Source organism: Xyrauchen texanus, chromosome 28 (assembly GCF_025860055.1).
Source record: "Xyrauchen texanus isolate HMW12.3.18 chromosome 28, RBS_HiC_50CHRs, whole genome shotgun sequence".
NCBI lineage: Eukaryota > Metazoa > Chordata > Actinopteri > Cypriniformes > Catostomidae > Xyrauchen > Xyrauchen texanus.
Window position 1 is genome coordinate 3,990,579 of NC_068303.1, and position 14,963 is coordinate 4,005,541.

Genomic DNA, 14,963 nt, shown 5'->3' on the forward strand with positions numbered 1-14,963 from the left:
AACAGGCACAAACAAACAAACAAACAACAAAATACCTTTCTTGGGTTGTTTTCCTCCAAATTAACTCACTCCTCTATACATGTCTTAGATGACTAAATATGAAATTAAAAGGAGACATACAACTGAAAGAAGTGCATATCTGTATAATTGTTATTATATTAATCATTATCACTACCTCTAGTGATTTCTAATGCAAGAGATAATGGGCATCTTTTGATGTTGTCATGCATGTGTAGGCCTACTTGCTGCCATTCAAGACATCCGTGTTTATTTTTTACTACATTATTCCTGAACTAAAACAGAGGCCTACTTCAAGCAGAACTAACAAAACAGGAAATAACCATTTGCAACCGTTATATAAATTAAATGCACAAGAGGAGATGACTCACGTGACAAACAATTTAATTACTGCTGCCACAATATGCTTTCCTAAGGTTGTTTTTCCAAATGAGCCCATGTGCACTTCACTTGAGCCTCCTTTTATAAATAAAGCATTTTTTTTAATGTAACAAAATATGAATCCAACACGGGAAAATGCACAAAGGTAAAGAGTGCATGTGTAAATATATAGAACTACAATTTATTAAAATGAATCATATGAGGCAAGCACTCCACCTAGTGTACACTAAAGTCAGAGTCCACACAGATTTCTTGGCGTGATTGTCAACGTAACAATTTTACCTTGCCAATGCTTATGCAGTAGCTACCTATATTACCGAAATAAACAATAGGCTGTAATAAATAAATAAACTAAGAATAAGTTAAAGTATATAGATAAATTAAGAAAATTAATGGAAAGATTTAAGAAGGGTATAATGTAAAAACACGAATAAACAAAATAGCAGAAATCCATACAATACTACAACATACCACAAGGAGTCGCTGTGGCTCCTCATGTAAACATGGCTTATTAAAAACTGCATTTCCCAGAATGCAATGTAGAGCCCATCATAGGCCTATTACAATAACGCCTGCTTTTAAATGAACGTAATCTCAAAGTTATGTTATCCTTTGATTTTCGAAAGCAGCTCACTATTACGGATTGCACCTTTAAAAATTAAAATAAATCACCTCTCATAACCAACACTCTATAGAAGAGGCAGCAAACTGATTTGATACAAATTATTATTATATTATTTATTATTATTAATTATTATATTACCTATTATTCATAGCACATTAGCATTTTGAAAATCTACATATTATAATGTAAAATTACTATAAATTATATAATAATAATTATGATTTTTTGGGGGGGAATTTGTGCTTTTTTATTAAGGCAATGTGTTGGACAATCGCCGAGTGTGTCGAACAGTCGATTTCTCGCTTCAGTCCGTCAAACCGACGCGAGCGGTAGAGAGTGAACACACGAACACCGAAACACCAGGACCGGACGGCACAGGACTGTACAGATTCCCGTGGACTCATACATGTGACATATGTTCACGTGGATCGACCATCAGTGATAATAAATACAGTTTTTAATATGTGTGTAATATGAGAATGGAAGACATGAGCTCGCGCGCACCGGCCTGATCGCGCGCCGGGCCGAATCGAACCGAAGTCACCGCACCGCGATTTATCAGCTTTTATTTGTATATTCATTTAAAGTTTTATAGGAGAGAAGGTGATAGATTGAGTTCAAGAGAGAGAGGGGAGTTGTGTTAAATATCAGTCACAGAGATGGATCCGGACACAACAGCAGACTTCACCGTGGAAAACGTGGAGAAGGTAAAATATATTCATATTTATTTATTTTTTACTCATTGATTAAATATACTCTTTAGTGTCCATTTGCTCGTATATAACGTTTAGAATATTACAGATGAGAACTGAGTTTAGATGCTTGTGTTTGAGCTTGATAATACTGGCCAATACAAATAATACTTGTTTATTGTGTTGTCATTGTTGATATTTTGAATGTTGTTGTTCCTGTAAGGTGAACGTCCCGAAAACGTGTCGTCATATTTGACTCCCAAGAAATTATATTTTAGTTGTATAACCAAAATGATGCTAATGTTTTTTAACCTTTAAAACTTTTAGCATTTTGACATATTATATCTTTTATATATATATATATATATATATATATATATATATATATATATATATATATATATATATATATATATATAGTAAATACTCATTTGCATTATAATATTGTAATGCAGTACAGTTTTATTTCTTCATTTACATTTTTGGGTGAAACTTGACATGCATGTTCTTAATAGGTTTCATGGTTCACCCATGTAGTTTCTGTTATTTGGCAACATTAGTGTAAAATTGGAAACATTTTCTCTACCATTTATTTGACTCTTGTGTTATTTTGGGAGGGGATTTAATGCAGCTGCTCGCTTATGGTCAGGTTACAAAGACGAGACTCTTGATCATCATTAGATTAGAGAAAGAGGAAGATATTGATCCCTCTGTGAGGAAGAGGTTAGAATGAGAAGAGTGGCCGATGTCGTCTCATTCGTCTGACCTCTGCCTGATGGAGGGTTTCTCATCTCTGTCCTGGACAGCCGCTGTCAGGCCAAAAACAAACTTGTTCTTTTGCAATTATTCTGGGTTTTGATCTCATTCAAATCAAATATAATGTCATTAAAGCTATATTCTGAGTTAAAGTTATATGGCCGCTTCCCTCGGTTTGTGTACAATAATGCTGTCACAGTGGAAGTCTATGGGGCAAGGCATGGCAATAGACTCAAAAGAATGTTCCAGTTTCAATGCAGTACAATTAATCTTACTCCTTGGCACTGGTTCACTCAAATCATCCCTGGTTTATTTAAAACACAATCAAAAATCTGTGTTACAGTGAGGCACTTACAATGGAAGTGAATGGGACCAGTCCAGGGGGCCTGGGTAGCTCAGCAAGTATTGATGCTGACTACCACCCCTGGAGTCACAAGTTCAAATCCAGGGCGTGTTTAGTGGTCTCCTAAGCAACCAAATTGGCCTGGTTTCTAGGGAGGGTAGAGTCACAAGGGGTAACCTCCTTGTGATCGCAATTAGTGGTTCTCGATCTCAATGGGGCGTGTGGTAAGTTGTGCGTGGATCAGGCGGAGAGTAGCATGAGCCTCCACATGCTGTGAGTCTCCGTGTTGTCATGCACAATGAGCCACGTGATGAGATGCGCGGATTGACGGTCTCAGATGCGGTGGCAACTGAGACTTGTCCTCCGCCGCCTGTATTTAGGTGAGTAACCATGTAATTGTACATGCCAAATTGGGAGAAAAGGGTATTTAAAATAAATAAAATAAAAATACACACTCTTTTAAAAGTATAGCGACAAGATGTAAACATTATACATGTCTACATGATTTTAGTGTGACAGATCTCTTCTATACAATTTTAGTTAGGTTTTACTGGTGTTGCATCATCATGGCAACAAAGTTGTATTATTAGATATAACTTTATACAGGTAAGGTTATTTAGAAATGTTATCACACTAAAACCATTAACATGTATATATTGTTTACATATTGTGGCTTTACATTTGAAACAATGCATATTTTAACATTTATGGACTGGCCCCATTTGCAATCAGATATAACTTTACACAGATAAGGTTAGTAATTGATTTTATCACATTAAAATCATGTTAACATGTATAATTTTTTACATCTTGTGGCTGTACATTTGAAAAACTGTGTATTTTAATGTTTATGGACTGGCCCCATTCACTTCCATTGTAAGTGCCTCACTGTAACCAAGTGAAAATGCACAGTGGTTTTTAATTTTTACATATTGTTTATTTTATCCCATTTCTCCCAATTTGGAATGCCCAATTCCCACTACTTAGTAGGTACTCGTGGTGGCACGATTACTCACCTCAATCCGGGGTTCGGAGGACATGTCTCAGTTGCCTCCGCGTCTGAGACAGTCAATCCACGCATATTATCACATGACACGCTGTGCTCGACACCGCAGAGCCTCACAGCATGTGGAGACTCATTCTACTCTCCGTGATCCACACACAAATTGCCACACGCCCCATTGAGAGCGAAAACCTCTAATCACGACCACGAGGTGGTTACCCCATGTGACTCTACCCTCCTTAGCAACCGGGCCAATATGGCTGCTCGGGAGACCTGGCTGGAGTCATGCAGCACAGCCTGGATTCGAACTCACGACTCCTGGGGTGGTAATCAGCATCAATACTCGCTGAGCTACCCAGGTGTTTTTTAATGTATAGCCAGGAGACATAAACATTTTACATTCTACATTTATGCATTTGGCAGATGCTTTTATCCAAAGTGACTTACAGTGCACTTATTACAGGGACAATCCCCCCGGAGCAACCTGGATTTAAGTGCCTTGCTCAAGGACACAATGGTGGTGGCTGTGGGGATCGAACCACCGACCTTCTGATTAACAGTTTACCAGTGTAGTGTACCACCACCACTCCATTCTAACATGACTAGTGTGATAAAATAGTTTTCTAATCTTTAAAACTTCTGAGTTGTCTTGGCCCCATAGGTGTCTATTGTAAATGCATAACTGTAAACAAATTAAGGGAAGAGTCTAGATTATTTTCTGCAGTAATTTACATCAGGTCACCACGGATGCTGTCGATAAAGCTTAACTCATGATATGAACCCAAAAATTCCTTTACCTTCTCAAGAATGTGTTGTAAAACAGGGTAATTTCTGAATAGAAGAGGTTAAAATGAACTGTAATCTGAGTTTGTAACAGAACTGTTGATGCAGATGAAAGGAAATATAGATTAGCCATGTCGTTTTGTTTGTTTGCAGATCATGTTGTTCTCTGGACAGACTTTTCAATTGGCAACACAAAGAGAGACATGAAACTAATATTTTTCCATCTCTGCCTTTCATATTTCCTCCTCTCTCTCTCTCTCTCTCTCTCTCTCTCTCTCTCTCTCTCTCTCTCTCTCTCTCTCTCTCTCTCTCTCCTGATGGAGTTATTAAGTGCTATCATGTCTCATTCTCCTTTGTGAAATGACTTTGCTGGATGCACTCTCTTACATTTCCGGAAGCTAGTCGTCTCTGTAATGATGCTGAAATGCAGCTCTGTTTAACTGTTTAAAATGACATGAAACCTGACTGAAGCAGGTGTCGTCTGTGTCCTGTGGGTTGAAAGGTGGATGTATTTGGCCTGACACTAGGAATTAATTATAATCAAAGGTGGCTGATGAAAGTCATGATTGCATGAGTTGCATAGATGATGGTTTGCCATGCAGGCTGGAGGTGATATGAGGAATGTTGGGGTGTTTGTTTGGGCTCACAGGTGACTGAACCAACGTCTGTTGCCATGTTTACATGCAGTTTAATAGTCTGATAATAATTTGACTGATAGCTCAGTTGGTATGGAAAAACCTTAATGTAAATAACTCAATCCGAAAAATTATATCCGATTGAGCTAAAATCTGTGTTGCAATAAAACACTTGCAATAGAAAAAGTGAATGGGGCAAATCGGTTAATGTTAAAATACTCACTATTTCAAAGGTTTAGCCGCAAACAATATGTTTGTATTAATCATTTTAATGCAATTAAATCACTTACTATCCTTTTCTGTGTAAAGTTATATCCAATTTTACAAATTCCTTGCCATGATGATATTACGCTGTAAACACTAATTCTCAAAAACAACCTTAAAATGACTATATAAACAACTTTACAGCTCAAATAATTAGGGGTGTAATGATTCACTCATCTCATGATTCAGTTCGACTCATGATACTGAACTCGCGGTTCAGTTTAAGATTCTTTAAACTAAACCTGAGTCCTTTAGGTGTTTTTTTTTATGTGTCTTGCACTGAGGAGAGGCTCTTGTCTGGCCACTCTGTCATAAAGCCCAGATCGGTGGAGTATTGCAGTGATGGTTGTCCATCTGGAAGTTTCTCCATCTCCACACATGATCTCTGGAGCTCAACCAGAGTGACCATCTGGTTCTTGGTCACCTCTCTTACCAAGGCCCTTCTCCCCCAATGGCTCAGTTTGGCCTGGCAGCCAGCTCTAGGAAGAGCTGGCTGCCTTCAATGCAGCAGATTGTTTTTGTAGCCTTCCCCAGATCTGTGACTCGACACAATCTCGTATCTAAGATCTGCAGGCCTTTCCTTTGACCTCATGCCTTGGTTTTTGCTCTTATATAGACAGGTGTGTGCCTTTCCGAATCATGTCCAATCAATTGAAGTTGCCACAGGTGGACTTCAATCAAAGTGTAGAAACATCTCAAAGATGATCCAGAGAAATGGGATGCACCGGAGCTAAATTTCAAGTGTCATAACAAAGGGTCTGAATACTTACGTCAGTGTGATATTTCAGTATTTTCTTTTAAATAAATGTGCAAAGTCTGTTTTTTTGCTTTGTCATTATGGGGTAGATTGGTGTGAATTTTAAATGATATTTTTTATTATTTGGTATTTTAGCATAAGGCTGCGTAGGGCGTTGTGCTTGGAACAGATGAAAATAAAAAACAATCCCATCTCCATGATGCGCATAGTCACATTTTTAAACCGTGATGTATCATGGCTAGGGTTGCAGCGGTATTCCGGTTTCACGGTATGAAAATTTACTTATCATACCATTTACATTTGCTTTTATATGGTATTGAGAAAAAATTCAACGGATCTCACCTGCACATGCGTATATTCTTTCCTCATCGACTGCCTGTCAGATTCATCAACTTGCCCCGCACACACACACACACACGCAGTGGAGAAAATGTCAGAGAAAACAGAGTCTGACATAAGTGTGTGTGTGTGTGTGTGTGAGTGAGTGAGTTAAAACAGTTTTTCTCAACTGTTGGGTCGCAGGTCTATTTGGACTGGGTCGCAGACAGCATGGAAAGAACAATGACATGGTTCTCCCATTGAAGATATTACGCCAGTTGCCCAAGCGGTAGCCTATTTAGGACTGCCTAGTTAGATTTCATGATAATCTCGCAATCAGCTAAAGGCTTCTCATCTGCACTTTCGCACGAGTGTATCGGAACCAGCTACCGGTCATGATCTGCTCCTCTTTCTAGCGCGTGTGTGAAACAACCAGGCTTGTGGCGCTCAGACCTCAAAACTGATGTGTCCAATTTAAATTCTAGTGAGACTTTTCTAGTTTAAAGTGTTACGGAGAAAGTCAAGTCAAACCTCTCAAACAATAGCTGACCCGACATGCCAAACAGCACTGAGGAAAACGGCAACACTGTTATGTGCTAATATTTTTATTTGTAAATGTTTTTCATTATACATAAACACCTTTTACAAATTGTTTTATATAAGTAAAAGTAACTGTTTTATTTTGACAAAATGTTGTAGTTTCATATGAAATAATCTAAAGGTAGAATCTATTAGACCTCATTTTATATCAACGGTAGCAGTTGTAGTTAAAGTTTCAAGATGTGTTTCAGCTGGTATTTATTTTTTCATAAAAACTATAATTTATTATTATTATTACCATTATTTAAGACTAGCTACACTGACCTAACCATGGTAATGAGGAGCCTTTCCTCCTGTGTAATATGTGTGTTCTGTTTGAATGATGTTTGAAATTAGGAAAGAAACAGGATAATAATTAGCTCATATTTGTAAATATGCTCTTCAATTTATAAAAGGGGGGGGGGACTTCCTGTAGATTTGACGTCAACAACAAAAATAATGTCACTTGATGCATGTCCTTGTACTTGAAAACCATGACCAAAACTATGCAACATAAAAGGAAATGCGACCCAGGATACGTTAAATACAGGTTACTTTTTTACTATTGTGCGTCGCCACTTGATGTCCAATCTAAAATCTGTCCTGAAGCAAAACCGGTTGAGAACCTCTGAGTTAAAGGTACAGACAGGAGAAGTCTGGCTGTGCTGTCACACACCTACAGTAGATGTTAATTATTAATAATCATAGGACATTACTTTAAAAGCTCACACAGCTGATGTTATTTTTTATTTAGTAGTTCATTTAACATGCTATGCTAACATGTAAACTAACATGCTTTAGTTATATAACATGTTATTAGTTACATGCAATTTATCACGTGTATGATTTGGTTTGTTATTATAATTCTGTTAGCTTTCATATTTATTCTATTTAATTTATTTTCAAAAGGGAGAATTTTTTTTTTTACACATACTTCTATTAAAAAAAATGGTTTCAATTTGAATTATAATAAAGTATTTGTTCAACCAAAACAATTATAATAAATGTGTAATGCAGTGAAAATCTCATACCGTTAATCGTGCCACGAGAAACCGTTACACCCCAACAAATAATGAGTTTTTACTGAAGAGCTAAAGTAAGTGTGTTTATAAGATTGTAAGGTTCAAAATTCAGCCTTTTAAACCCTCCAAAAATTGGCCCCATTCACTTCCATTGTATGTAAATCTCACTGTAACAAAATTTTTAGCTTTTTCTAAAAAGGAGGGACGAGTCTAAATGATTTTTGTGGTAATCAGCATTATGCCACAAATGCTGTTGATTGAGCTTAACTTGTATTGAACCTGGAATATTCCTTTTGAATAATCTGAATAGAAGAATAGTTGCGTGATTACGAGCCAAAGTTTTAGGGGTTGTTCACATGGGATGCGTCTGTTTGTGTCCGTCTGCACGGTTTTGGAATAGTTTTTCTATGTAAAAATGTGCTAGATGGACATCTTTGCCATTGCAATGTGCCTCTGCTTTTTCAGCATCTTAGCCAAAGCGTTTTTAAGACGTTGTGTCAAGTTATAAGACCTTAAACTTTTACATTTACATTTAAACAATTACATTTTGTTTGTTGCGCTGCATCTAGTTTTTTTTATTATTGAATTAATGATTCTCTCATGCTAACTCTAGTCTGGAAAATGTTACGAGATTTTTTTTGTTTCATGCTGTTGATTAAGTAACAGGTGCTGCCACTGAATAGCGTTGCAGAAAACTGTCCCAATCCATAATTCCCAAATAAATAACTCTCATGAGCCACTTCTTTTAAATATACAGTGTGACAAGAGCGAGCAGTTTATTCCGATTCCCAAACAAATAATATAATGAGTCTGTTCTTATGATTCTATGACCAGTGTAATGCAGTTCCCGAAGGATGGAACCACTAATGGAACCAAAAGTCATGAAAATCATTCTGAACAAGAACCTCTACTTGATTTCCAACCCTAGACGTCAAACTGACCTGAGTCAACACCAAAGCAATAAAATACATGCAAGAACTCCCGTCTCAGGATGTCTTTTTCTCTCCGTCAGACTTATTCTTTCTCTCTTGTTGGTCCACCACAGACGCACACAAAGCTCATTGTATGTGTGTTTATTGTGTATTGTTCTGTGATGGTCAGGCGTTGTTGCCGGTTGTTTGGTCACTGTCTGTAGAGGACAGCAAAGAGACGGCAGTTTATGACTGCAGGAATACTCAAAGATCTAAACAGCAGAACTGTTTTCAAGTCAAGTCAAGTGGTTTTTATTGTCGTTTCAACCATATACAGTTAGTACAGTACACAGCAAAACGAGACAACGTTCCTCCAGGACCATGGTGCTACATAAAAACAACAAAGGACCAACACAGGACCACATGAGACAACACAACGAAATAAAATACCTATATAAAGTGCACGTGCAAACATGTGCAAAGTACGGGACAGTACAACAAATGTCTGACAATGAACAGGACAATAGACACAGTGCAGCGCCGACCAGTACACAGTAGTGCAAAAAGATGACAGTTTCTAAAAATGTAAACATAACATACTATGAGACAGTGTTCTATGCACATAGCAGTTATTGAGGTAGCAGACAGTTATAAAGTGACAGTAATTAAAGTGCACTCAGGACACGTGTGTGTCAAACCAGTCTCTGAGTATTGAGGAGTCTGATGGCTTGGGGGAAGAAGCTGTTACACAGTCTGGCTGTGAGGGCCCGAATGCTTCGGTACCTCTTGCCAGACGGCAGGAGGGTAAAGAGTTTGTGTGAGGGGTGTGTGGGGTTGTCCACAATGCTGGTTGCTTTGCGGATACAGTGTTTTTTGTAAATGTCTTTGATGGAGGGAAGAGAGACCCCAATGATCTTCTCAGCTGTCCTCACTATCCTCTGCAGGGCTTTGCGGTCCGAAACGGTGCAAGTCTTATTATTTAATAATAATAAGTCACACATGTTCGAGTCACAAGCAAGTCTCAAGTCTTAACCATCAAGTCTGAAGTGCAGTGCAGACAAATCAAGAGAGTCAAGTCGAGTCTTTTGTGATCGGACTATACCAGAAGCACCATATGTTTTGTGCTGTTGATTTTGAAAATCAAACCATACCGGAAGCGCATATGTTTTGCGCTGTAAAAAGAGCCGGCTCTAGACTCGTTCGATTGTGACTAAATACACTGGTGGAACTGTGTGTTTTTACACTGTAGAGTAGAGGGCATCACTGTTTCAGAGATTTGCTGGAAACACTGTCAGAGTAATTGAGGATGGTGTTCCAGCCACATCAGTGGAAAATTGCATTCCGGAGAACCGTTAACGGAACCGAAAGTCACGAAGATCATGCAATTTCGTTTTTTTTTTTTTGTGTGTGTTTTTTAAAGAATTCTGAACAAGAACAGATTCTCTGTTCCCAACCCTACTCCTCTTTTGATCCTGATGGACCAGACGATCTGCGGGTGATTTATTCTCCGCATGGAGACCACCATCATTCGATATCACTCACTGTCTCTCCTTTTGTCAAAGGGTTATTTTGAATGGTGAAATTGGTGATCATAAAGAAATACTGTAATTTAACTATTTAAGTTGAGGTAACTAGATGCAAGTAGATATAACCTCTATGAATTCTTAATAACAACCATTTAGCCATTAAAGCATCTGTGTGGAAAGGCCTGAAAGCATTACCAAGTATATCACACCTCCCCCTTGCTCTTTAGAGAGTCGACTAATGGCTGATGAACTGAATGTGTTTTAATGCAGGGTTGAAAAGCCCAGTCTCACACCCCTCCCCTGCTCTGATCTGATCTTCACTTTACATACACACCAACAGCTCCTGGAACCCCCCTCCTCTCCCCTACATCTACTCAATCTGCACTTATGATCTGTGAGAAGGATGTGTGCCAATTCTTTCAGAAACAAAAGACTAGGAAAGCTTCAGGCCCAGACAGTGTATCAACTGCCTTTCTGAAAGTCTGCGCTGAACAACTGGCCCCCATCTTCAAACAGATTTTCATTCACTGGAGCAGTGCGAAATTCCCTGCTGCTTCAAATGCTCCACCATAATTCAGGTCCACAAAAAACCCAAAATCACAGGACTAAATTACTTCAGACCTGTCGCCTTCCCGTCTGTGGTCATGAAGTCGTTTGAGAGACTGGTTTTGGCCTACCTGAAGGACATCACTGGACCCTTGCTGGACCCCCTTCTATTAGCTTACCGAGCAAACAGGTCTGTGGATGATGCTGTCAACATGGGACTGCATTATGTCCTGCAACTCCTCAACAGACCTGAGACTTATGCAAGGATTCAAATTTTGTGGACTTCAGTTCAGCCTTCAATACCATTATGCCTGGTCTTCTCTGAACCAAACTGGCCCAGCTCTCCTTGCCCACTAGGTTTGCTACGGTGTACGGTTTCACCTGATTTACTCCGTAACAGTGGCAAAACCTTTGTGAAATTTTATACCAGGTATAAGGGTGAAACATTATGAATGCAAATTCCAATATCAATTTAATAGCCTAACAAGTAGAATAGCCTTAAATAAAGAATAATTGCTTTATGAAGAATTTGCTACCCTTGATAAATAATCCAAAATAACGTTTTGAAAGACAGATGTTCTTTACCAATGTACCAAATGGCAGCAAAGTAGACGCACTGATAGAAGATGTTCAATTGCAGGTAGTGAATATAATGTGCATTGTGGGTCGGAATGACAAGACATGAGGTTCACTTTATTTCCACAGAGCAGTTCGTTGTGAGTGCAACTCTGCATGATCACTTTATATATAGCCTATACATCTCAGAATCAGAATGAGCTTTATTGCCAAGTATGCTTACACATAGAAGGAATTTGTCTTGGTGACAGAAGCGCTCTCTCTCTCTCTCTCTCTCTCTCTCTCTCTCTCTCTCTCTCTCTCTCTGTCTCTCTGTCTCTGTCTCTGTCTCTGTCTCTGTCTCTGTCTCTCTCTCTCTCTCTCTCTCTCTCTCTCTCTCTCTCTCTCTCTCTCTCTCTCTCTCTATATATATATATATATATATATATATATATATATATATATATATATATATACACACATACTAATCTGTTATATACAGATGCAAGGGAATGTATGGCAGAAGAGTTCTGGTATGTTGTATAAATATAAATGGACTAAGTTGTGTATTGCACATAGTTATTCCTCAATGGGGCAGTTTTAACTGTTCATGAGATGGATAGCCTGAGGGGAAAAAAACAGGTTCTTGTGCCTGACGGTTCTTGTGCTCAGTGCTCTGTAGTGCTATCCAGAAGGCAACAGTTCAAAAAGGTAGTGGGCTGGGTGAGTGGGGTCCAAAGTGATTTTTCCAGCCCTTTTCCTCACTCTGGAAGTGTTCATTTCTTGAAGGGAGGGCAACCAATAATCCTCTCAGCTGTAGTGATGGGTCGTTCATGAACTATTCGTTCATTTTGAATGAATCATTTATGTGACTCAGAAGAACAAGTAGTCTCAGAGAGTGATGTGCATTGTGCAACCTCCGTTAGTTTGTAACGTGAAAACCACATAGGCGCTCTACAGGAAACCAAAATGATTAGTTGACCTTTCAACTCTTTTGGCCCGAGTCGTTTGTTCTTTTGACACGTGACAGACGTATACGTTATGCACATACGACTGTCAAGTGACAAAGAATGAACAACTCAGGCAAGTAGAATCCAGAGGTGAACTAATCATTTCTGTTTCTCATAATTTGTCTTTGACTGCATTATCAATGTTTCCTTATTGGGATATAATCAAAGTTTGTATGTTGGGGGATTTGGCTATTGAAAATGTAACCTTTTAATTTAATTCTGCTCAAATGAACGAAATGACTTAAATAAATATTCGTTCATTTTGCTGAAGAGACTCAAAGATTCAAGTCAGTGAAATGATCTGAACTTTCCATCATTACTCAGCAGTCCAAACTGTCCTTTGTAGTTTTCTGATATCCGATTTCATAGCTGCACCAGACAGTTATTAAAGTGAAGAGGACAGATTCAATGACTGCCGAGTGGAATTGTATCAGCAGCGCCTGTGGCAGGTTGAACTTCCTCAGCTCTGTGATTAAATCATAAAATAATACAAAACACATTCACCTCGAACCACGATTTATTTTTCAGTGATTATCATCATTATAATTATGATGTTTACATTTATAATTGTTTTTATATCTTAATTGTCTGCCTGATGTCATAGACAGATACTTGCATGATGGTAAATGGAAAAGTGGTTGTATAAGATTTTTTTTAAATTCTTTATTTAAATGTATTTAAAATTTTATTTGAATTTAGAAAAGTCTTTTTGATTAATTTTCACATATTATTTATTTTTATTTATATATATATAGAAAAAAGTAAATGTATCAATAACTAAAGTCTTGACCAACACAGAATAGGTATTGTTTTAAAGCTTAGAAGCGCTACTTTCCAATGCATGCAGTCATTATGACAAAAACTGAACAAGTGCTTTTAAAATTGCAGACAAATCAGAAGTGTTACATTTTGATAATTAAAAAAAAAAATTGCACTGTACATATAATTGCAATCAGTAAAAACATAAAACGGAACAAATAGCCATAGTGTCATATGTTGTTAGAAAGCTCTCAAAGAGCAGAATACAACCAGCCTATTTGTTTTACTCACAGACAGAAATATACAGAGTAATAGCTATGTACTTTATGTCTTTGACAATTGTGTTGGTGTTGCTTGTATGCTGTGTTTTCACAAAAAATTAATTAAACAAATTATCATGTACCATTACTTAGAGGAAGTGATTATCTTTCAAACGAGCCCACACACAAGGTAATTGAATGCATAGATCATTAGATAATCCACACGATGCACAATGTTACATATGACATCACAGAATCAATGATTCAGACTCATTGAGCCAAAAGTCACTCATTCTGTGAAATCACATTACTAAATCATGTCTGTATGCTATGCAAACCTTTAGTCATTTAGTTCATATGTACAGTTATTATGTTGTATGTGTTTGGAGAGGCTTTTGGACACTATGATAAATAATTTTTGTAATGCTCTAACTTTTGATTGCTATGTTGCGTCAACATAAAAATGTTCTCGGATACAGTTGATATTACTGGGAACAAAACAAAAGCAGTTTTTTGGCAAAGTTTATTTTTCAGCAAGGTTGAAGCGGCTGAGAGACTCAGACTGTATCATAATCTATGTAAATCAAAAATATGACAAGTGTTTTTACAATAATGCCAAACACTTGACCCTCCTTGTTTTTGTAGAGTTATACGCCTTTAAATTTGGGGTATGCCACTGAAACAGGACATCTTTAAAAACACCCTCAGATCTTAAAGGGTGAACAAAATTTTTGCTCTGTTTTAGTTGTTACATATTGAATCTACTTGCAAACATTCGCTGTTTTGTCGAATTATGGTTCCTCTGATTTGGGAAAAAAAACATTCATTTATGACATTTGAAAGCAAATATTGAGATATTCTATATACTCAAAAAGCTGATCATTTACCATCACAAGTAGAGCAGCTCATCTCTCATGATTAACAAACCATCGGACTGGATATTTTCATTTTTAGATGAAATGAGATGTGGAAATGGGAATCTGTGTGATTCGTGATCCATGACATCTTGTGTGTGTGTGTGTGTGTGTGTGTGTGTGTGTGTGTGTCTTGTCTTGTTCCAATATTGTGTTCTGATTGGCTCGACCGTTAGCTTTGCTAATTATATCTCTTATTGTGAGCAGGGAATCAGTTGTCAGTAGCAACCTATGATGTGTTTTTAAAATGATTGACTGTTTAAACCAGTTCACAACCATGCCTCGCTTTGTTCAATTGTTCTTTTT

General features: G+C 37.7%; 1 protein-coding gene across 2 annotated transcripts in view; it reads left to right on the forward strand.

Annotated features, from left to right (window-relative positions):
* The first annotated feature begins 1,355 nt into the window (after nt 1-1,355).
* The window catches only part of ipo13b (importin 13b), a 64,414-nt gene continuing 50,806 nt past the window's right edge, over nt 1,356-14,963 (forward strand). For both annotated transcript variants that reach the window (XR_007967955.1, XM_052096186.1), the window contains exon 1: nt 1,356-1,731. Coding sequence is in view for 1 of the 2 variants with exons in the window: in XM_052096186.1 (XP_051952146.1) it covers nt 1,684-1,731 (48 nt within the window). In the remaining variant the exon portion in view is untranslated. The remainder of the gene's footprint in view (nt 1,732-14,963) is intronic.